Below are 26,192 nucleotides of genomic sequence, written 5' to 3' on the forward strand. Positions count from 1 at the left end.
TATCCTGTTTAGAGTTAGAGCTGAAGTTGCTTTGTATCTGTGTATGTGTCATGATCACCAGCTGGAGTGCCCTTGATAGCCACCAGAGGGCACTCCACCCCGGACTACTGCCTCCCTATCATGGACTCCATGTCCCATAACCCACTGCAGACTATTCAGCCATGATTACATTCAGCTGTTGTTCATTTGCTTGTTAGTGTCTGCCTATATAAGCCTGGTTCTTTCAGTCACTCTTTGCTAGGTCTTGTTTGTCTGTTAGTCTGCATTTCAAAGCCTGTGTATTGCTGTTTTTCCTGTGTCTTGGTTTCTGGTTTATTTCCTGTTTTTTTTTCTGGATTTAATCATTGTTTGGACTGCTCACTTGTGTTTGACTTTTGCACGTTTGACCTCGATTAAGGATTACCCTTCAATAAATGCTGCACTTGGATCCTCAGCCTTTGTGTTTCTGAGCAGCTCATAACAGTATGTGTGCTGGTTCTCTGTTAAAGATCAGTATTGGTGAAATGAACAAACCAAATGGCACCCTGGATGATGGAATGACTTGTTTTTTCCTGACAAATTGGTGCCTAGAAGCGCAGTTCTGTGACCTCGGAGGTCACTCTGTACCTAAACCAGGGTTTTGCTGTCATCTGTATAATCTATGGAGACATGCTTATGTCTATATGAAATCCATGTGTGGACATTTTCTAATTTTATTTCTTTCTTAGCCCATCAGAATTGTTATCACCTGAAGTAATGATGTAGATAGTGGACTCTGTTAGAGTATAACTGCTGCTGTATTGAATGTGTATGCAGGGCGGTGTATGTTGAAGCTGACTTCTGCTGATGAAACTGGAAAATATTCTCTTCAGTAAAATTTTATTTAATTTATTTTTCAACGGGGCATCTCCGCAAACTCAGAAAATAACTAAAACAATCCAAGGTTTTTATTTAGTACAGTGGCTAAATTAACAGACATCACTAGAACTAAATATTCCATCAGTTTAGTAGTAATGAATTTCTTTACTGAGAAAATCAAAAGCATAAGAAATACAACTGTAAATGTACAACCTTTGGCAAAACAAAAACATTTATTCAACAATTTCCTTTCTTCCCTGACATTCTCCTATGCAGTTTAAGTTGTAGACGCAGTGCAGAGCTTCCAGGTTCTACGCTGAACGCTGTATTGGCCGATGCTGCATGTGAGAAGCACAACGCATGTGGCAAGAGCCAGCCAAAAATGAGTTGGCGTTCTGATGTAGAACCTGGAAGCTCTGCACTGTGTGTACAATGTCAACAGTGTAGGAGAATGAGAGGGAAGAGAAGAAATTGTTGAATAAAGTTATTTTTGTTTTGTTTTTGTGCACAAAAAGTATTTTCGTTGCTTCATAACACTGTTGAACCACTGTAGTCACGTGGACTATTTTAAATATGTCTTTAATACCTTTCTGGACCTTGAATGTGGTAATTACATTGCTTTCTATTGGAGATCAGAAACCTCTCAGATTTCATCAAAAATATCCTAATTTGTGTTTCGAAGATGAACAAAGGTTTTACAGGTGTGGAACGACATGACGGTGAGTACTTAGTGACAGAAATTTCATTTTTGGGTGAACTAACCCTTTAAGCCTTTTAAGAAACCACAACTAGATCCAAATGAATTGCCAAATTACAGACCAAATTTTCAATTTATGTCTAAAATACTAGAAAATGTGTCTGCTCAATTGTGCTCCTTGCAAAATTAAAAATTAAAAAATAAAATTACAAATAATTCACTTCAAGCTTCTGACCAAGTCTGCATCTCAATACTAGTTCTACTTGATCTTAGTTCTGCATTCAACACTATTGATTATGATCTCTTAGATCGATTACAATATTACACTGGTAATCAGGGACAGGCATTAAAGCGGTTTAGATCGTGTCTATCTCACCGCTACCATTTTGTATATTTAAATGGGGAATTATCCAAGTTAACATCAGTAAATTAAGGAGAATGTTTTCACATTTGGCTCTTAAACTGGCTGAAATCTTCCTGATAATGTTTGGGGTTTAAATCTAGATTAAAGATCATTATGATCACAACTTGTAATAACTGCTTTAATGAGCTCATTGTTTCTGCCTAAAATTAATACATGATGTTAGCTAACTGCATGATTTGTAATATCTTAGAACTGTACATTTCTGACTTGAACACGTTGACTGGTTGCTGAGTAACTTGCGATTGTTGCTCCGATAGCTTTGTTTTGAATCTCTATTTTACTATTATTCCTTGTTTATATTGCTAAATATAATTTAATCATCACCATATGTATATTATCACATTACAGTTTTTCTCAGTCGATTTGATACAGTTCTCCAAACTCAGATCACTGCTCTCAAAACAATTAACACAGTGATCTGGGCACTTTGTAATTGTCCTAAACAGATTGTAAGTTTTCATTCATTTCATACAAATTACAAATCATAAGCATAATTTTCTCAAAACATTGTGTACAAAATTCTCAAATGTGTTCACAGTTCACACAGCCGATCAAAATGTTAATATATCATTTGCAGCTCTTTTTGTTTATTTTACAAAAATCACAAACATTTATGCACCATTTTTCCCAAATACAACAAAATAAAGTCAGCAATTTGTCATATTCTCAATTGCACATGGAATGATTTCATTTGGCCCCAAACTGGTAAATGCTGGATTAACATACACTCATTAAAGGAAATGCAATTTTTCTAATTGTTTACACAGCTATCACAATTGACAATTGCATTATCTATAAAAACTATTTTCAAACGTAACATTGTTATACAAAATGAAAAAAAAGGGAATAAGAATAATCATGAGAAAGGGAAAAGAAAGAGGTGTAAGAGTAAAATGTGGTGAACAGAGTTGAGAATGGGTGTAATGAGAGGCAGAGGAAGAGAACAGGTAGAAAGAAATGAGGGGAGAGGAAGAGCAGAATTGGGAAAAGGGGAGGGTGAAGAGATGGGTAAAGTGGAGGAAATTGGTGTAGTAGAAAGATTAAGAGGAGAATTTTTTGGGATGGGGGAAAACAAAACCCTTATTTAATCACTTTACGATAAACATGTATTTTCATTGTGTGTGTGTTTATAGCTGAATATGCTATAAAATCAATAGAGAACACACCTGTAGTTATAAAGATTGCATTTACTTTAAATGCAGTGCTTCATTATGCAGTGAATATTGAACTGTTTCGTCAACATAAGAGTGTTTCGTGTGCTGTGTTAATTGTTTTGAGATCAATGTAGGATTATTCCTGAACGAAGCCCACCAAATTAACAACTCCACATCCCAAAGATCAAAGAGATCCAACTCCCCCCACCGAACCATTTGTGAGCCATAAAGTTGAACCTGGGGACTAAAATGGCCGATCGAAGATGGCTCCTCCATGTCTGCTTAATTACAAATACATTTGATTGTGGTAACAGAGCAAAATATCAAAGAGACCCTCTTTCGTTTTGTTAACTTTAAGAAAACAGATGGATCAGCAAACGCCAGACGCTAGGTGTAAATTTCCACTGTTATCAGGAAACTCGGACTTGCGACACATCTCGAGGTGAAAATCACAGCAGGCCATCACGGGAATCACCTCCAGGAAACATTCCCTCTGCCCAGCTTTGCATTTCAAAAGACATTCCAAAGTTCCCCTGGCAGACAATGAAGCCACTCTCTTTATTTTAACAGAACTAGAAACAATCTCAGAAATACTGCCAAAGATATGAACTTATCACCAGAAGTAGCCTTTAACATATTATATGTATTAGGCATGTTTTGTTTGTGTTTATACAACCTGTGTAATTCTTTCTCTGTGTTTAAATATTGATTACAGGTAAATTCTTAGGAAAATCTACCTCAATTACAGAAAAGTATGTACTGTTTGGTATGGTTGTGATGGATGAATGCTTTGCAGTATTTTGATGCAAAAATGATTTATGTAAGATGTACGACTTTTGAACTAGCAAAGTTAATTTCTCAAAGTTCTGACCAAAGTCCCTAAAAGTTTGAGAACAAAGGACTGTAAGGACAGTATGCTAATTACATACAAGAACAGGAGAACAGGGCATAGGACCCACCCAAAACCATATCTGATTAGCTAAAACACTCAGAAAGGTGGAACCAACAAACTGTCCAAAACCCAATGCCGCGAATTGTTCATGGCTTTTGCCTTTGCTTGTGCTTCTTCGCCTTGGATTTGCTTTGCTTCTTCGCCTTGGCAGACCGACCATCGTCCTGCCTGCAAGCGAAACCTCTTCAAGAACTCACTCAACCCCCCCGCAAGAACCTTCGTTGAACTTCGCAGAAGAAGACTCGCTCAAAGTCTTTTAGTTTCAGCAACTCCTCGAGACGTCGAGAGAAATCTACGCAGCAACGCATAACCCTGCAACCACTCACGAAGATTCCATTTCCTGCAAAGCCAACTTTTCCCACAGAACTCTGTCCCTCAGAATTCTTGACCGACTCCAGCCGAGCAACATTGCAAAGATTCCTTCAACTCCGTCATGAAGGGAACACGCGCTTACAGGAGCATCCAAATGTCTCGGTTACGTATGTAACCCTCGTTCCCTGAAGGAGGGAACGGAAACATACGTCAGTAGTGACCGACGAATTGGGATATCGCTAGAGAGCCCTATCAGCTTTGAGTGAACTAAAACAGGCCAATGGAGTTGGCGTGCGATATTTGCATAATGCGCACCGCCCCCTGCCAGGTGGTATAAATAGGGGAGCAGATGCCATCGCACTCTGTTTTTCGCTGAGGAGACAACCTAGTCTGCACTGCAGCGAGGGTACAGAAACTGTGGCGATGGGACGTACGTCTCCGTTCCCTCCTTCAGGGAACGAGGGTTACATACGTAACCGAGACGTTCCCTTTCAGTCGGTCACGTTCAACGTACATCAGTAGTGACCGACGAATTGGGATCCCAAATAAAGCGCCACAGTTATGAACCCCTTCCAGTGCCCAGCGCAAGCTCTAGCCACCCGGCGCACCAATGGGACGGGGAAGGGGGCAAGCTTACGCCGAGAGAGTCTACTGCTGTTCCGACATACCCACTAAGTAAACTAGACTACACTGGGGAAGCGAACCCATGGGGGACGCTGCAGGAGACCACTACCCACCCGCAGGGGAGGAATTTACGTGGAGAGTACACATTTGGACTGGCCGTGGGCAGTACGCATATGGAGTCCCTGGGATGGCTCCACCTGGGTAGGGGGAGACTCATCTGACAGGTGACAGCAGATCTGGTGCGCTATCCAGGCTTCCAGACACCGAGCCAGCGGGACCAAAGGCACCACAGACATACCGGGGGTGGGGCAGCGAGGCAGAGTGCTGGGACCCGACTCGGGCGGCATAGCGGCCCGAAGTGGGGTCAGACTCTGCGAGGTGACAGTGTGAATGGGAGAACTTACCAATTCACAAAATTAACAGAATGCATAGCTGATATAAAAAATTGGATGACCAGTAATTTCCTACTACTAAATTCAGAAAAAACAGAGATTCTAATTTTTGGACCAAAAACTTCTTCACGTAATAACCTAGAATACTGTCTAACACTTGATGGCTGCTCTGTTAAGTCTTCGTCATCACTTAGGAACCTGGGTGTGCTCTTTGATACCAATCTTTCATTTGAAGGCCATGTTACTAGCATCTGTAAAACCGCATTCTTCCATCTTAAAAATATGGAATGAATATGAAATAAAAAACTACGACATATGCTCTCAATGAAAAATGCAGAACAGTTAGTTCATGCGTTCATGACCTCAAGGCTAGATTACTGTAACGCTCTACTGGGTGGTTGTTCTGCTCGCCTGATAAATAAACTACAGCTCGTACAAAATGCAGCAGCTAGAGTTCTTATTAGAACTAGGAAGTATGACCATATTAGCCCAGTTCTGTCAACACTGCATTGGCTTCCTGTTAAACATCGTATAGATTTTAAAATCTTGCTAATTACTTACAAAGCACTAAATGGTTTAGCTCCCCAGTACCTGAGCGAGCTCCTAATTCATTATAGTCCTTCACGTCTATTGCGATCTCAGAATTCAGGCCAGCTGATAATACCTAGAATATCAAAATCAACCGCAGGCGGTAGATCCTTCTCCTATTTGGCACCTAAACTCTGGAACAATCTTCCTAGCATTGTTCGGGAAGCAGACACACTCTGTCAGTTTAAATCTAGACTAAAAACGCATTTCTTTAACCTGGCATACACATAACACATTACCAAATTATATTTTCAAATCTGTTAAAGGATTATTAGGCTGCATAAATTAGGTCAGCCGGAACCGGGAACACTTCCTATAACACCTGATGTACTCGTTACATCAGAAGAAGAATGGCATCTACGCTAATATTAGTCTTTCTGGTTATCCCGAGGTTCACCGTAGTCAACCGGATCCGGGCCGTATCCAGGTGAGACCAAGGACCTGCGCCTTGACACGACCACAACGCAGCCTTTGAGTTATAATTGATCAAGTTAATTCTTACATCAACTACATTCATTTATTTTATTGTCATTTACTTAATCAGGTAAAAAAAAAAATCTTTCTCTTTTTCAGAAGTGACCTGGCCAAGATAAGCAGCCACAGAGGTTCTCGCAATATTACAATTACAATACATTCATTTGAAGAAATGTATCAAATTGATTAAGAAAAATTGTAATCTGATATTGCTAGCTTTTAATCTAAATCGCTATCACTAGCACAACGCGTTAGCAATTTGCTAGCCTTTTAACTTGTCATTCGTGTTTGCCGTCTCCCTTGTCTCTCTCACTCCATTTTTTATGAGTTCATCAAAAAACCACTCTTCTCTCTAGTAATATGGCACATAGTCTTAGGCTACATTCAGACTGCAGGTAAATGTGGCCCAAATCCAATTTTTTTGCTCACATGTGACTCAGATCTGTTTTTCTTATGACAATGTGAACAGCAAAAACCACATGGAATCTGATCTTCTCAATTCCCATTTGTGCCACTTCCATGTGTGGTACAGGTCAGAAGTTTTGCAATGGACATATCAGAGTTCATGCAACTTTTACATCACTTGATCTAGATCGACATTCGTCACAATTCTGCACTCATGGAAGTAACTTCAAAGATTTTACATACACAAAGTTATCAAGACAGTTGCGAAAGGTTGTTCGGTGGAAGAACAGTGATATGTCAGAACTCATAAGTATTTTACAGTGAGAGTCATACAAGCAAAACATGAGGGCTCATATCACAAGTGTTTAAAAACTCTGCTCTTTTATCGCTTCCTTTTCTTTATCACTTACTTTAATGTCCTCCGTGTTTACTTCTGTATGACAGCACGCATTGTGACGTCTTTTTATCGTTCTTTTGAGCATACAAGTCAGTTCAGGACCATGATCTGTTCACAATGGAATCTGATATTGGCCACATTTACCACAACAATGTGAACAGCTATACAAAAAAAATCAGAATTGAGCACTAAGGTTTGAAGTGTGAACGATAACTATAAAGATAACTAACAATAACTATATTAGCGTCCACACCAACGAACGATAATGGTCTTTTTATTCTAAGGGTGTTTTCACACTTGGGTCCTCTTTAAAAGAACCAAACTCAGACCCCTGTAAGTGGACCAAGAGGTGAACCCAGTGAAAAAGGACCCAGTTCTCTTTATGTTCACACTGTTCCTGTCCCTGAAAGAGGACTCAGATCCTTTTTGGTCCACTTAAGTAGGAATGTGGTCTCAGACCTCTTTGTGTTCATACTGGTGCTTTTGGGATCTAGTCCAGTTCAGTGTTTGATGGCTTGACCATATATTATTAATTATTATTTTGTAAAACAACATTGTTACAAATGCTCATTGTTACAAATGCTCTCATATTTTGATTTCATCAAAATATCTTACTTTGTATTTGTACTTACATTTGTTTTTGTTTTTTATTGCAGAAGACAATGATTACATCAGCATAAAAAAACACACATGGACAAATACAATAAATGAAAGATGCAAATGAAACTGCTTTAAATTTTCAGGTAAAGTAGGTATAGCAGCATTCAAGTAAGAAACTGAATAATCAAATGAAAAAATAAAACTGCGTATTCTTCACTGTATGAATAAAACATATACTGATTCTACTGATTGTTTTATTAGGCTGTCACTTTAAGAACTACAATAATGCATGGATCGAATATACTGATAAACATACACAATTTCTTTCCCAGATATATTCACTTAAGACAAAGCCTGTTTATGTGAACCTAGAGTGTTTTGACACTTTAAACGCAATAAGATGCTACAGATTATTCAGTTTAGTACACGCGCTGTGTGACAGCTGGTTTTCTGTGCATGCGCTAGGTGTGTGCGCTCGTAAAACTGTAAATAAAAAAATGAAATTGGCAAGGCATGCAGGCGCGTCTCTCTTACACAGTTTGGAAGCAGTTAAAATCACAACAAACAAGTGTACCTTGCGAACGAATAATTTGTAGAGATCTGAGAGAAGCAGCAGCCATGATGAACAGCTGATTTGTACGGAGGCATCTGATGACCTACATTTGTGAACGGAAAAATCAAGTGAGCCCGGAGCGGTTTGTGTTCAGATTGCGTGTTTTTAGCGAACCGTACCTTAAGGTGAAATCGAGCCGTACTCAGACCGTCTCCCGAGATGGTCTCGGTTCGGTTCGTTTTTGAGGGGTCTGAGGGTGTTTTCACATCTCTGGATCCATTGCATTGTTCCGAAACAGGGACTAAATTTGTTACAATGTTGCATTTTCTCCTTGATTCTGTTCGCTTTCACAAGGCAATATTTCAAAGCACACCAAAATGTGTTTATGCAAGTCACATGTGTGTACAACCTGTCCCCTTATTGGTCAGAGTTTTCTCAGCGTCATCCATTAAAATGATTGACAAGTTCGCTTCATGAACATATTGTGGCGTTTTTTGTACTGTCGAGACACGAATGTAGCCGTCATTATCGCTGTTAAAGTATCCACCTTATTCCGATGCCCCATGACGCTTTGCGCGAATTATGGGTGTAACTTCCGTTAAGCTGTAAAAAGTCAGTGAAAGGCTCGCTCTATGAACGCAATAATACGTTTTATTTTTAAACTGGGTACAATGAGATGACATTATTCTACTCACCCTTCAACCAACGAAAATTAAAAGGACATTTAAGCATCAACAAGGTACTTTCAACAGGCCATGAAAAAGCGTGATTCTTTCCACAACAATAACGGACGGGTTAAATATAACTATGATATATATCTGTATTGTGTAATATACGTTGCCTTAATAAAAAATGTTCATGAACTTCAGCATTGCGTGATACTATTTCAAAGTGATTTCCATCATTTTTACAGATAATAAATTGTATTTACCTGTGAAAACAAACCTGGAAAGAGACGTGAGGCTTTGAGGACAAAAAACGAGAGATTCTTCGTGCATTCCAGTGAATTGTTAATGGGATATATCGTAAATTATATCGGGAGAACAGACCACAAATGTGCAGTATATGTTGTCCTTTTTCATACTATTACAGTGGTATGCAAAGGGATAAAAGAAAATAATCACGAGGATAGAAAGCAGCGACTGAAAAGAGCTCTTGCCATAGATATTCCTGTTATAACATGTTAAACTACCAAGCGTTACGTTATTCTCATGATGTCTGAAAATAAAACATGAAAGAAAAATTGACAGCTCATTCAGTCAAACTGACGGATAAGCTTTATTTGTAGGGCAACCTTATGATTTAAGATGATTCGTTTCAGTCTTTTTAAATGGAAGTTCCCCAAACCGGAAGTGCAACCCATAATTCGAAACGCAGTAGGCTAGTCAGGAGTAAGGTGGATATTCATATAAATTCAAGCGCGCTCTCTCTGTATCTCCCAGCGCTGTCTAGTAGGCTAACAGTGTCGAGACGCATTGAAACACTATACGAATGTTGTAATGCAGCAAGAGCGGGAATCAAGGCTTCGTCAAGACAACGTTCTTGCAGACTTGCACAGATAAGCGTGATTACACAACATTTTAAGATAATGCTCTTTGGTTTTTAACTGCAATTAATGTGCTCACTCACAGAAAACACTGCTGCATTTTATATAACACATTTCCCACTATGAAATATATCGTTTGGTTCGTTGGTCCGTTGGGTTGGATTTCGTTCACACCACAAGCGAACCGCTCCAGAGCTCGTTTGCAATCGGGCCGAGACTACCTCGTTCAGGTGGTCTCAGAGCGATTGTTTTGGTGCGGGTCCGAGTGCAATTGCCATGTTCACGTATGCCTAAAGGTGCTTTTACACCTGCCTCATTTAGTTCGGTTGAATCGCACTAGAGTTCGTTATCCCCTTTGGTGCGGTTCATTTGGGCAGGTGTGAAAGCAGCAATCGCACTCGGGTGCGCACCAAAAGCGGACCAAACAAGCTTAAAGAGGTGGTCTCGGTACGCTTTCAAACGAACTCTGTAGCGGTTCGCTTGAGATGTGAAAGCAAACCGACCCAACGGACCAACGAACTAAACTATATAATTCATAACAGGAAATGTGCTATATAAAAAGCAGTAGTGTCTGATTCTGTGAGTGAGCAAATTATTTACCATAATTGAAAACCAAAGAGCGCCTCTATGTTGTGTAATTGCACTTCTCCGTGAGAGAATGCTGTCCCGACGAAGCCTTGATTCCTGAATGCTGTCCCGACAAAGCCTTGATTCCCACTCTGCATCATTATAAAATTCATATGATCTCTCGACACACTGACAACAGTTCGCCTACTAGACAGTGCTGGGAAATCCAGAGACAGAGAGAGAGAGAGAGAGAGAGAGCGTGTTTGAATTTGGGCAGGTGTGAAAGCAGCAATCGCACTCGGGTGTGCACCAAAAGCGGAACAAACAAGCGTACCGAGACCTCCTTGAAGAAGCCTTCCTGCTCTGCATCATTATAAAATTCATATGGAGAAATGAATGGTATACCAATCACAGCGCTTGCGGTCCGCCTAGAATTGACGCGTTGTTACATTTTTGAAGAGGCGCACGTCTATGGAAGGCCAGAAGGGCCAAAAACACTTGAATTTTAACACGTCAACAACACGTTAAATATGTGTATTTCACGCGTATTTCACGCGTTACATACGCATGATATAAAAAAGACAAAATAAAAGGGCTGAATAAGCTGATCTAGCATGTTAAATGGTGGCATCCTAGTAAATGAATGGTACACCCCCTTAAGCTCACAGAAATGGTTTGACCCAAGTTTTCAGCAGCCAATGACACTGACCCGTTCAAACAGATTTTTCACGCGTAAAATACATGTCAAATACACGTATTTAACGCGTTGATTTTTCACGCGTATTTCACATGTATTTCACGCGTGAAATACACATCAAATACACGTATAACAACAATAGCTGACTCTAGATGCTTGTGTTCGTGCTGCAGAACCTACTGAGCCAAAATAAAGCGTTATTTCTAAGCGTTACTAAAGTTTGTATACAGCGCGCAAGGTTTATGCGCATGCTCCAAGTCTTATTCTCTGTTTTAAAGTGCATCTCTGTAGCAGAATTACAGTGCCACATACTGGTCTGGCATGTATACTACATCGTTTTGAGTCATTTCAGTGGTTTCGTGTGTACGCAGATATTTCTTGAGATGAGGGGAAAAAAAAGATTGGATAGGGGAAAGATCTGGCTTCGTGTGGACTCATCTTCATTAATACTCCTCACCATTTATTCCAAGGGTATGACTGATTATATTTAGAACGATTTTTAGAACTATATCTTTATCGTTATCATTATAGTTGTGAACGGGCCTTTAGAGTTGAAACTTGACTAACTGCGGCCCAGGTTAAACATTGCTTCGCATCGGTTTGTGAACATCGACTCTTTCATAACAAATAATTTATCAAGAGCGTTTATGCTGGGATGTGTAGATTGTATGGTGACACGTAACTTGAAACTATTTTAAGGGCATCTATTTAAATGTGTTTTTAAAAGGGAGACACTCTTTAGCCTTACCCTGAAGTTGGTTCGCCCTCCGCCTACTGTGTAGAAACATGCATTTTCAGTAAAGCTGAATTTAATTAAATTTTATAATGATTACTTTTCTGAAATAAGACATCCTCGATGACGTATGTGGCCGACAATTGTGACCTCTGGAGGACGCAGTCTTTGAAATGAGACACAGCTTGTTTGTAATTCTTTAGCAAACTCCAAAGCTTATTATCTCTGTAAACTTGCGTAGTGGACAGCATAAGCCAATCGCAGATAAGTGGAGGTCTTCTCTGACATGACTGAATCATCTAAAACCACACAATCTAAAAAGACAGATGAGGAAAAGAGGAGGCAACACTGACATGCACCGACATAAATTACTATTTAAGGATTTTTAAACTGCTCATGACCAAGTCAAGTCAGATCACCTTTATTTCTATAGCGCTTCATATAATACCACAGACTGTTTCAAAACAGCTTCACAGTGATAAACAGAAAAATAACTTCGTATATAAGACAAATTCAAACTCTGCTGTAAAGCAGTTCTACAGAAGACAGTAGTGTCATTATTCAGCTCAATTCAGTTCAGTGTTGATTCGATTCAGTTTAATAATAGTGTTGATGTTGCAAAATTCGTCAATTATGAAAAAAGGTCAAATCAGCTGCAGCTCTGCAGAAAACAGTGGTGTCATAATCTTTCAAGTTTTGTTCTTATCCAATAGTGTAATTTTATCCAAAAGAATTTATCAAATTTTATTGTAGCAATCTAACATGTTGTAATTACTACTTTACAGTTGTTTATAGGCTATTTTCATAAAAAGCTTAATAGATTTTTTTTTGGTAATGAGGAGCTATCAATGATCTTACCTGTAATTAGCTTTAACAAATGCCACAATTACAAGAACTATGGTTCATTTTTATAAGAGCAAGTTATTTATAAGTCTGAGGGATAAAATAAAGGAGTTAAATTCAGCAAGAAAACGAGGAAAGCTTAGGGGAGATTTAAGCCACTTTTGTTTGTGAATGAAGAATTTTGCATACAAGATAAAAAAAATTAACAACATATTCAAGGGACAGCAGCTTTGGGTTTTCATAGTAAAAGATAACTTCTTTAAGGATGAAGGTATAGGTTACATTTGTAGGGGTAAAAATATAGGAACTTAAATCAGCCCAAAATGTACTGGTTAAATTACAATCATAAAATAAATGGGCAGCTGTTTCTTCAACAAAACCACAGAAGGAGCAAGTTTCATCAATATCAGAATATTTAGAAATGGATGAGTTAACAGGGTAGATTTTATGAAGGATTTTATAATGAATTTCTTTAACTTTGTTTGATATACAAAATTTACTTGGCAAAAGCCAGGCCTTTCTCCAATTTACATTTGTTACAAGAGAATCCCAATAGAACTTACCCTTTGGAGTAATCTATCTCTTCATCTGAAAGATTGTATGAATATGTCTGTTGTTGCATTTATGATCTAAAAGGTCAATACTACCCAAACGTAAAGCTGGATAAACACTGTTACCTTTACTGAATTTAAGGTGATTTTTAATTAATTGGGTTAAGCCTGCTGGGATAGCTTTTATCAAGCTGTTATATTCTTTTGATGGGACTGGAAAGTTATGGAGATTCATAAATTGCCTTCACATGCTATCAGAAATTTGATAATTCCCACTTCTGAAGTCGTGATTACGAGCTTATCGCATTCTGAGAGCATGTGAAGGCAGCATAAGCCCTCATGTTACCATTGTCTTGCTGTCTAGCTTTGTTCCCTGTATGCCACTGTTGGTGAGTGGTCATGGTTATCGTCATGTTTGTTTCAAGTCAAGTCAGGTCTTTGTTTATTTTGTATTTTGTTCATGTTTGGATTTATGTAAATAAAAGCTGCACTTGGGTTCTTCAAGCTCGCCTTCAGTGGATCTATATTATACTACCTTTCTGATATCCAAAAAGATGAAAATATTAGAAATGAATAAGTAAATAAAATAAATCTCACAAGAGAGAATGCCCCAGGACTCTGCTAAAATGATTCACACTTGCTTCACAAATCGCCCAAACATTCCAATCAGAGAAATGTATGAGATAAATGTGTACCGTTTGTGTAAATTGCCAAAACATATTTTAAAGTTGTGTCCCCATTAATAATTTCCTTTAGTCCAAACTCCTATTTTATTCAGAGACACAGACTAAGGTTGGATCCGAGTTGCACATTACAGATAAAGCTATATTGGAGTTAAAAATAACAAACTAAAGATAAAGGACATGATATGAGGTGGCCCAACAATGGATGGGTAATCCAGCAAAGCTAACTCATGAGACAGCTGCATAAGTAAGAGTTACTGTCTATGGTTCCATGCTGGATCCAACACAAACCACCAGACTGATGTGACAAATAAACATGTATCAGGATGTTCTTCCCAGACTCACAGTCTCATGTATATCTCAGACAAAGATCAGTAGAGATAACCTAGAGCCCCTCACACACACAATACTGGAATCTGACTTTGAGTGTTTTATCTTAAGCGCCTGGTTTTCCAGCATGCAGACACACATGCATGGCTGAGCAAAGCATGCCAAAATTAGCCACGGGAGGTAGGAGGTGCTCCATGTGTAGTCATGAATAATAGTGTCTCTGCCCTCTCGAGTGGCTCCTATCTAACTCTGATAATGCTCAAGAGTCAAGGTATTTTGAGCTGTCTTTTTTTAGGCTTACAGCATTATGTTGGCAGCTAATGTGCATCATTTATGCACATTATAATATGATTTCCAGTCACCGCTGCAATAGAGTATATAGTAATGTTGTATTTTATTTTGAACATTAACATGTAGTTATATAAACCCTTGTATAATAGCCTCAGATATTATTGAGTCACTTTTTCTATGAATTAATAATGTGTTTATGAAACCTTATAATACTCCTTATAATGAGTATGTTTACATAAATATTTTTTAACCATAGCTGTAATAAACATAAATATTTGTGGTTATGCACCTCTAAATGGTGCAGTGCATTACAACACATGATCAACACCAAATGCCAAATGTCATGCATTATAGGGCAAAATACGGGAAGATGCCCCTCTTAAGTGCAGCAATGTGCCTTTACTTTTAAATTGTAACATATTTAGATTTAAGTTTAGCATGTTAAGGATGATAATACACTTTTCTAATTGTCATTAAGGTAAAATACTAAATCAACTATTCTATTTAAAATTAAAATTGTGTTCATATTACAGTGTCGAGAAATAATTTAATAATACCCTACTATTTAAAAGTGCAAACATGAATAGCTAAGTATTGAGATGTATTATATACTGAAACTGTAGTTACAACTATTCATGAAAAAGTGTTAGTATGAATGCTTAATGTGTTATATCTAGGATTTCTATTAGTGTTGGAAGAATTTGTTTTAAACTCAATTCAAGAAAGTTCAATGGAAAATTGCATAGACTCACCGCTGCTTTGTAGATATCGTTCATTGTGAGGAGATGTGAGAAGATCAGATGAAGTGCCGCTAGAGCAGGACACAGAGCTTTATAGCAGGAGAACAGGACAGCATGTTCCCTCCTGCCCCTCTGAGTATGGGATGGTCCATCACAGTCACTCCAACCTGATAAAACAGTTATGTGGTCATGATTTGGGGGGGGTGACTATTTCAAAGATGACTATCTCATCTTTGTTACTGATTGTACAAAGAATCACTTGGATGTATTTCTAATATGCTGCTGATGATTTCAGTGTCTAATAAAATGTGATCTGTAGAAAGCTGCTCTGCTGCACCCCATTACGCACAGCTCTGTTTGTTGTTAGGATGACAAAAAGTTTTAAAAATTAAATTTTTAGGCTGCTCTGCCTCACCGGTCTAACAGCGTTCGTCAATGTCACAATGGTCGCGATGGCCAATCAGATCAAAGAAGATGGGCCTTACTGTTCACAGAAGTGCGAATAGAGTGCTGCAGAGATGACGTATTTTTGTAGGCCTAAATCCGGAAACGAATTGGCATTTTAGCATTTGCGGTTCCATCGTCCTGAAGTCAATGGGTTTTTGGTTAAATGCCTGAAATAAGGAATGCAAATGCAAGATATAAAAATAATATATATATTATTTATAATATATATATATATATATATTTTTTTTTTAAGTGATTCTTTTTTTATTATTGCAGAGTAGAACATGGTGTTGACACAGCTTAACTATATACAAAACATTTTGCATATGTAAAAAATAAAATAAATAATAATAATAAATAATAATAGATGGATAAAAATAAATAAAATGAGGAGAAGGAGGGGGGAGGGGGTTGAGTAGATAGCACCAGCACAGATCTAAGATTCCACCTGCTCCTTCTTCCTGGACTTATAAAGCAAACAGTACAGCTGCTCTAATGAGATATTATATGGGAGATTTTCCTAATAAATTCTGCCCATGCCTTAAATGTTTTTGGTTTGGCTTTATTAATTCTCGCTGTTGTGCATTGTAACAATGCAATATTTTTGAGTTCTATAAGCCACATTTTAAATGCTGGGGATGTGAGTTCATGCCAGATTTTAAAAATTATCTTTTTGGCCGCAGTTAGAGTAGTGTGAAGGATCCTTCGCTGGTTAACATTCAGATTGAGCTCATTATCATCATTCAACAGACAAAGACTGGGATGTTTAAAGACAACCACGTCACACAGCTCTGTCAAGACTTGAAAAACCTTATCCCAAAATTTACCAATATGTTGACACTCATAAAACATGTGCATATAGGTCCCCATGGTATTTGAATTACAAAGTAAGCAAAAAGGGGTGGGCAAGTGCTTCATTTTGTGCAGGACATATGGAGTAGCATAAGCCTTGTGGATGAGTTTGTAGTGTATTAGTTGGTGGGCAAGATTTTTGGACATCGTTGGAATACTTTCCCAAATCCAATCCCAGTTTGGTTTGTAATGGGCCAGTTCCTTTTCCCATATAGTAGTGATAGGGAGTATGCCACAGCACTGCTTGAGTAATCTGTTATAAATGAATGACACTGCCCCTCATGCCTGAGAAAAATTCACACAGTCCAACAGAGGATGAGAGTCCAGGTTACAGTTCCATGGTGCGCCATATGCATGCATTGTGCTTCTCAACCTTAAATACAGAAAGTAGGAATGACCAGGAAGATTATAGCAGTCTTTCAGATCTTGAAAGGACCTTAATCCGTGACTGTTGAATATATCACCCAGAACATGTACACCATGATCAGACCATGGCTTGAAAACAAAGGGTTTGTTACCAGATTGTAAGTGATGATTATGCCAAATCAGGGATTCAGTTGTAAACTTAATAGAACTTCCCATAAAATTGCAGACATCGCGCCAAATCTTAAGAGAATTACCCACAATTGTGTTTCCAAACTTCTGGGCTTTCTTTGGTAAACCTGTAAATAACACATCCTGAAGCCGATGCGGAAGCACTGACGATGCTTCCATATCACGCCAAGTGATCTTTGTATCAGTCTCTAACCAAATCTTGAGAGAGCGCAGCTGACATGGCCAGAAATACAGCTGGAAGTTCGGAAGTGCTAAACCTCCTTTGTCAGGCCTTCTCTGTAGCGTTTTGAGTTTAATTCTTGGGCGTTTCTTGTTCCAAATTAATTTTGTAATCAAGGAGTTAATTTCTTTAAAAAAAGTTTCTATAAGGAGAAAGAGGGATCATGGAAAACAAAAATAAAAGTCTAGGAAGAATATTCATTTTGATGATTGCGATCCTGCCTTGTAGTGAAACTAGAAGAGCATCCCATCTCTGTAGGTCTTGTTTAATAGCAGTGAATAAAAAGATATAATTTTGCTTGACAGCAGCCTGCAGTGTGGGAAAGATCTGAATTCCTAAATATTTAAAAGCCTTACTAATTGGAATCGGGGTTGACACTAATGCAGTATCGGCCGATGTAGACAGGGGCATTAATACAGATTTTTCCCAGTTAATTTTGTAACCACTGATATTGCTAAAATTTTTTAATATTTTAAGACATTGGGAGAGAGAAGTGGAAAGGTTAGACATATACAGATATTGTCCGCAAAGAGAGAAATATAATGTTTGGAACAGCCTATAGTTATAGGGGAGATTATGTGATCCTGACGAATTGCCTGCGCCAAAGGCTCTAATGAGATTGCAAATAGCAATGGCGACAATGGGCAACCCTGTCACTGTCACAGACACGCCAGGCTCCACCATCCACCAATCACAGCGCACTCCATCTCCTGAGTTCTGATCACCGGCACCTGCACCTCATCACCACCTCATCACCACCAGTATAAAGAACACTCACACTCACAACCACATTGTCCGGTCTCGTTTGCATCTAAACTTACCTGTATGCTTACTTCAAGGACTCCTACCAAACTACTTACCTGTCTCCAGCGTCTCCTGTTCTCCTCGTGTGATCTCCAGTCCGTGTGTGAGTGTTTTCATTGTTCAACGTCCATCTTCTCCAACGCCATTCAAGATCTTCACGTCTGCAACCACAAAAGGACAATATCACTTATCTTCACTCCAGTTAATCTCCTTTACGTTGCCTTATACTCACCTGCACTGCTGTTTTACTCTGCTGGTATCAATAAACATCCCTGTCTGTGATCTCCTGTCTCCGACCCTTCTGTGTTGTAACAGTCTCGTGCCTCTCTTCAACTGAAAAGCGGTTGAGCAGCATAAACCTGTAGAAACCCGTGCAGAAGAGTTAGTATAGAGAGTCTGGATCATGTGAATAAAACGAGAGCCAAAACCGAATCGAGTTAAGACAGACCATAGGTATCTCCACTCAACCCGGTCGAAGACTTTCTCAGCGTCTAGTGAGAGGATAGCACGTTGTTCGTTTGTCAGGTCGGATGAGTCAATAATGTTCAAAAGGCGTCTTACGTTATCCATAGCAAAATGTTTCCTGGAGCTGTATGAAGGTCGTCTGCATTTACCTTAATGGCTGTTATTGAGGAGAGAGCCTCGTTGTGATTCAACCTTAAAGCCATTAGTTTACTGGGCCGTTCTCCATTAAAATAGTAGTTTTGTTTAGTGCGGTGTACGAGAAATTCTGCCCTTTTTAGTAAAATTGCTTTATAATCAGTTCTTAAATTCCCTAAAATCCTACTCTTCTTTTCTGTAAAAGTTTTTTTAAGATCCTTCTCTAATAATTTAATCTGGCCCTCAAGGTGAGATATTTCTTTTGCTTTAGATTTATTTATATAAGAAGCAAATGAAATACAGTTTCCTCTCAAAAAGCATTTAGTTGTTTTCCATAGTATTTGTGGATTAATAAATGAGCGTGTTTTCTTTAAGAAACAAAGTCAAATTGGAACGTAGTTGTTTAACATGCCATTAAAATGCCATCTTTTTGGACTTTGAGGTATAATCGGAGAAGACAGATTACAAACTACAGCGGAGTGATCTGAGATCAGAATGGGTAGGATATCAGTGTGGTTTACACATTGAGTAAGGTATTTAGAAATTAAAATATAATCTAACCTGGAAAATGATTTATGACGTGCAGAGTAAAATGTATAGTCCCTTCAGTTCTCATTCTTTACTCTCCAGATATCACACAGGTCATTATCCACAATAAGATAATTTAATGACTGAGAAACCTGATCCCCATGTACAGTAGAAAAAGATCTATCAATTAAGGGATTACAAACTGCATTAGCGTCCATGCCAACAACCAAATTGTAATCAGCAAAACTAAGGAGGAATTTGGTAAGGGCTGGGAAGAAATCTGTGTCATATTTATTAGGGGAATAAACAGAGAAAAAAAAACAATTTTTCAAATATAGCTGCAAGCAGTGATGGCGGGCCCAAGCCGGGTGGCACCGCCAACCTGGTGGCTTCAGGGCAACTGTGCACAGCGGGCAATAGGCATTTAAAACATAAAAGGACTATGTCAAAGTTATTTGAATACACCACATTTACTGCAGCAGATGGTGCCCATATGATCACAAACCTCAACAGCCACATCCATGAGATCATTTAAATTTAGATTAATTTCATGTCATAGAATGTCATAGGTCAATTCTAAATAAGTGCAGAATATCATCCTAATCTGCCATGTGTGTTTTTCTCAGACAACCTCTATAAAAATTCCAGAGTAAATTACATACTGTTATTTGCTCAAACTCCAGAGTGCTCTGAGAAATCTAATCCAGTCTAATGCGAATGTCTGTGATTGCTGATATTGTATTATTCTAACACTTCTCTTCATGTGTTTTTTGACCTCACTGAACTATCGTTTGTGCACCAGTCTTAGGCTCCAAAAACATGCTTTCATTTAATTTCAATATGTGTGGTATACAACGAAAAAAAATAAAATAAAATTAGTAAATAGAGCCAAAGAGAGAGGGAGAGAGAGAGAGGGTGAAAAAATCCACATTCAAACCAAAATATCGGACTTCCTGTTGGTCGGAGCTAATGACTGTAAATTAGAAAGTTGTCCGGCTTAATGAGAGCAATATGTGTACTGAGTTTGGTGACTGTAGGTTAAACTAACCCCCCACTTTTTTTCAAAAGGTGGCGCTATAGAGGCCCTCCTTCCTGCCCGTTTCTGAGGCTTTGCCCATGTCTACTGGATGACAATCCTGACATATGAGCCGAGTTTCATGCAATTTGAAGCATGCTAAGTGTTTCAAACCCATCCAAAACAAATATTGAAGTTTGATCTGTTGCTATGGCAACAGTGTTTGAAAAATATTAAAAAAATCTTTTTACAGATCTACATTCATTATGTCTTGACATTATTCTAATGAAGTTTGAAGCAAATTGGGTAAAGATTAGAGGGTGATCTTAAAGCATTTTGAAAGTAACACACTTCCTGCTGCCAGTTGGTGGCGCTATAACTTTGAGTCACAATAGTCACATCCATGTGATCAGCCTCCTACAACGAACACACTGCTGAAGTTTCATAAAAACCAATCAATGTATGGATTAGTTATAACACATTTCCTGTTTCCCTTTTCTCGCCATAAATTTGTTGCCTTGCCACAGCCAAACCATTTGAGATATCAAAAATCCGCTCGCAATTTTACATCCTCAGTGTCTTGACTTCATTCTGACCGAGTTTGGTAGTGATCGGATTAATCGCATATCAAATTCCAGAGCATGCGTTTTTCAAACAACCCATAATAGCTGACTTCCTGTTGAGCTGGCGTATAACTTAGAGCATGAAAGTTGTTAGGCCCAATGAGGTCTATATGTGTACCGAGTTTCATACAAATACATGCAAGCGTGTTTGATATACGGACCAAGTTTTCAGACACCATTCAAGGGGGCGCTGTCGAGCCCCCCTGCCACGCCCAGGTCCCATCCTTTGCGGCATCCAAATGGCCGTAGATTCCAATGTGTATGCCAATTTTCAAGAGTTTTTGAGCACGTTAAGGCCCCCAAAAAGCCCCGGATGACGGAAAAAAAAATAATTCTCTTTAGAAAAACAAAAGTAATTATAATTACTTTTGTAATTATAATTACTAATCTATGTATACCATGATCCCGATCCCCTCCCATTGTTCTCTATTAGAAATGGGAATCATCTGTTCTGAAGTATAACAACTCCTCTTGAAGCACTATTATGAGACGAGAAAGCTATCAATTTAAAATGTCTATTCTGACACCGAGTCGCGTCGGAGGCCTTAAGGTAGGATTCTTGTATAAGGGCTATGTCAGCTCGCTTGCGATGTAAATAATCTAGGCATTTTGATCTTTTTATGGGAGAATTCAAACCATTGACATTCCACAATATCACATTAAAATCTCTCATCCAGGAATAGTCACGGTATAAACAAACGAGAGGCAAAGGTAACCATGGAGACCATACACATTGACAATAAGCCCACCCCTTCGAAACACATAAATAATATTAGAAACAAATACTGCAGACCCTGGTATTTCTAACAATGTAATGGTTAAAGTAACCAAAGAACCAAATAACATACTACTGTAGGCAGCATGCAGAGAGGTACAACCTGAATTCCAGAAAAATTGGTACATTTTTAAAATTTGAATAGAATGAAAACTAAAAGACTTTCAAATCACATGAGCCAATATTTTATTCACAATAGAACATAGATAACATAACAAATGTTTAAATGGAGAAATTTTACATTTTTATCCACTAAATGAGCTCATTTCAAATTTGATGCCTGCTACAGGTCTCAAAAGAATTGGCACGGGGGCAACAAATGGCTGAAAAAAGCAAGAAGTTTTGAAAAGATTCAGCTGGGAGAACATCTAGCAACTAATTAAGTTAATTGATATCAGGTCTGTAACATGATTAGCTATAAAAGGGATGTCTAAGAGAGGCAGAGTCTCTCAGAAGTAAAGATGGGCATAGGCTCTCCAATCTGTGAAAGAGTGTGTAAAAAGATTGTTGAATACTTCAAAAACAATGTTCCTCAACGTCAAATTGCAAAGGCTTTGCAAATCTCATCATCTACAGTGCATAACATCATCAAAAGATTCAGAGAAACTGGAGAAATCTCTGTGCATAAGGGACAAGGCCGAATACCTTTATTGGATGCCCGTGGTCTTCGGGCCCTCAGACGACACTGCATCACTCATTGGCATGATTGTGTCAATGACATTACTAAATGGGCCCAGGAATACTTCCAGAAACCACTGTCGGTAAACACAATCTGCCGTGCCATCTGCAGATGCCAACTAAAGCTCTATCATGCAAAAAGGAAGCCATATGTGAACATGGTCCAGAAGCCGTCGTGTCCTGTGGGCCAAGGCTCATTTAAAATGGACTGTTTTAAATTGGAAAAGTGTTCTATGGTCAGACGATTCCAAATTTGACATTCTTGTTAGAAATCACGGATGCCTGTCCTCCGGGCTAAAGAGGAGGGAGACCTTCCAGCTAGTTATCAGCATTCAGTTCAAAAGCCAGCATCTCTGATGGTATGGGGGTGCATAAGTGCATACGGTATAGGCAGCTTGCATGTTTTGGAAGACACTATGAATGCTGAAAAGTATATAAAGGTTTCCAGATGACATCTATTTCAGAAAAGGCCTTGTGTATTTCAGCAGGACAATGTAAAACCACATACTGCAGCTATTACAACAGCATGGCTTCGTCGTAGAAGAGTCCAGGTGCTGAATTGGCCTGCCTGCAGTCCAGATCTTTCACCTATAGAGAACATTTGGCGCATCATTAAATGAAAAATATGTCAAAGACGACCACAAACTCTTCAGCAGCTGGAAACCTATATCAGGCAAGAATGGGACCAAATTCCAACACCAAAACTCCAGAAACTCTTAACCTCGATGCCCAGACGTCTTCAAACTGTTTTGAAAAGAAGAGGAGATGCTACACCATGGTAAACATGCCCCCGTCCCAACTATTTTGAGACCTGTAGCAGGCATCAAATTTGAAATGAGCTAATTTTGTGCATAAAATTGTAAAATTTTTCAGTTTAAACATATGTTATATTATCTATGTTCTATTGTGAATAAAATATTGGCTCATGTGATTTGAAAGTCTTTCAGTTTTCATTTTATTCAAATTTTAAAAACGTCCCATTTTTTACGGAATTCGGCCTGGAAAGTAAAACTATTCGAGGCCATGCACTCAAACTATGTGGATATACTCAGATACCAGCGTCCTGCACATCTGATCTTATGATCTTATTGTGGCTAATGACCTGTGTGATATCTGCACATCCGAATGTCCATCACAGCGATACATAAACTTATACCCCTACTTAAAAAGCTATCAAAAAAAACAAAAAGGCCGTGTTTAGTCCTTAGACATCTCTGGAGATGAGGCGGTATCCGTCTCCGTAGTGGCGCCTAGCGACGTGACGAACCTCTCAAGGTCTCCCGGGGATTTGAAGAGCAACTGCTCCTGGCCGTTTCGCACTTTGACTAGCACAGGGTAGAGCAGGAATGACTCAATGCCTAGTTGTTGGAGACGTTTTCTTCCTTCAGCCATGGCTTTCCTTTTTTGAGACGTTCCCTTGCTGAAGTCTGGAAAGAACCGTAAGTTGCCCCCTTCGTAACTCAGCGATGACGAGTTTCTAGCTCCCTGCAGGATCGCTTGTCGGTCGTTGTAGCGGAGGAGATTAAAGATCAGAGTGCGTGCTTTTTTCCTAGAAGAATCCTTGTTTGCGTACAAACAGTGCGCACGTTCAATCTCAATCATCTTCCCTTGTAGGGCCGTTATCCACTTCGGAATGTGGGTCTGCAAGAACTGGATTGCATTCCCTCTTTCAGCTCCTTCGCACAGGCCCACCAGCCTTAGTTTATTTTGTCTAGAGTAGACTTGTCTTCGTACAGAGATAACTTCTCCTGAAGCTCTTCTAGGCGGGACTTACTGGCAATCGATTCCTTTTTGACATCTTGGACCGTGGCCTGCATGTAGTCAAATCTGTCGTTGAACGATTTTACATCCATTTCCAACGAATCCAGAAGCGTAGAAATCGTCGATATCTCCTCACGAACAATCGCCATCATGCTTAACTTTATGGCGCTCAGTTGCTTGTCTAGCATCTCGGCGTCATGAAGGCGCTTGTCATCTTTCGGCTTTTTCTTAGCAGGTGAGTAAATTAATTCCCGTTTGGATGCCATCTGGAATGTCTCTAGAACAAGGGAAGTACTTTAAACTCGGCTAGAATCTTGGTAGGGAAAAATAATTTAGAAAAACTGACATCTGAGGCGGACCGTCGATATTAAGCAGCCATCACCGCTCGTCGCGCATGCGCATCCCACAAACGCAAGATATCTTCACGTTTTATTCTAGGACATAAAATACATCAGTAATACCCACTTCTGATTTTATTAAAGCTTTTACTTGTCTTGAAAAAGGCAGTTGCTAACAAGTGTCTATCTATGACTACAGGTTGTAGAGGCGCCGAACAAGAAAACTCATTTACTCACTAGTCCACTTTCACAGCCTTGTTGAGTTTTATACAACAGTTACTTCTGGTCCTTGATTATGATTGGCTGAGTGGTCTTTCCTGTCATGCGATATTCTACCAGTATCACCACAGGAACCGTTTCACCATTTGTATCACTCCGCTTGCAGCATTTCTCACAGCGAGTGTCATGGCGGAGGAGCAAACCCACCATAATTTTACAAAAGCTACTGTTGTTGTGTCATGGACTGTAGTTTTAAGAGATTTTTTTTGGGTGAGAATGTATTTGTTTAAACTTCAAATATGCAGTTTATTTATAAAAATGGTGTCTGTTTGAAAATTTGCTTCAATGTTTTCAGACATGTGAGCTCCAGGCCATTCAGCACTCATGTATACCACTGAGAACAGCCTTATCTAAGCCAGGTCTTCTGGAATTTGCCATTGATTCTGATGTCTATAGTGGTTAAACATCAGATATAATTAATTTTGAGTATATCTAAAGGATAATCTTTGGTCTCATTAATCTATTATTTTGTTCCAGAACAAATAGTTTTGGCTAAGGGCTAACTTTTTCATAATTTTTTATATAACTTTATTGCCGTCTCGGAGTGCTATCTTTGTACTTTGACTGAATTGCTTAGCAACTTTTATAATAGCTATGTTGTTTATTAAATATTTTTCAATAAAAAATCATTTATATAAAATAATAGTAGCATTTAATAGTATTTGGTATTGAGAAATGGTCTGTGTGTTAGTGATTAAGCTAAATTTGAAATTGAAAAAAAAAATTATATTCATCATTGAATATAAAAAAAAAAATCAAAAAAATCTCTCAGATAAAATGATAAAATGACTGCACGTCACATAGAACCAGGTGTGTGTGTGTGATTACTAGCGTACAGAGGGATCTTTGTGCTTCTCCTACCCAAGTTGGTGTTGTTGCTGGTTATAAAACCAAAGCAGAAAGGAGATTCCTAAAACCTGCACAATTGTAGCCACTGAGTTTGGAGTAAACCACATGATGAGTTTGTTCAAGGTCTTGTGACCCGTAACGCTGCCTGCAACATAATCATGCACTGTTCGTTGTTGGCCAGAGGAGAACTGGCCCCCCGACTGAGCCTGGTTTCTCCCAAGGTTTTTCTCCATTTTTGTCACCTGATGGGAGTTTGGGTTCCTTGCCACTGTCTTGCTTAGTTGGGGACACTTGATATTCAACAATGTTTTTGATCTGCCTGCATTGACAACACAGAACTGAGTTGGACGATGACATCACTGTTTTCTCCAGAGCTGCTGTATAGATAAATGAACTAAAATAATAACTAAAGATTTTTACAATGGGCATGAATCAACACTGAACTTACTTAAGCTAGACAATGACACTATTTTCTGTG

The 26,192-nt window shown here is 38.8% G+C and overlaps 1 protein-coding gene across 1 annotated transcript in view; it reads right to left on the reverse strand.

Annotated features, from left to right (window-relative positions):
* The window catches only part of tnnc1a (troponin C type 1a (slow)), an 85,950-nt gene that overhangs the window by 10,038 nt on the left and 49,720 nt on the right, over nt 1–26,192 (reverse strand). The window contains exon 2 of the mRNA XM_051880984.1: nt 15,403–15,557. Coding sequence (XP_051736944.1) covers nt 15,403–15,557 — 155 coding nt within the window. The remainder of the gene's footprint in view (nt 1–15,402; nt 15,558–26,192) is intronic.

The sequence above is a fragment of the Ctenopharyngodon idella genome, chromosome 22, assembly GCF_019924925.1.
Source record: "Ctenopharyngodon idella isolate HZGC_01 chromosome 22, HZGC01, whole genome shotgun sequence".
Taxonomy (NCBI): Eukaryota; Metazoa; Chordata; class Actinopteri; order Cypriniformes; family Xenocyprididae; genus Ctenopharyngodon; species Ctenopharyngodon idella.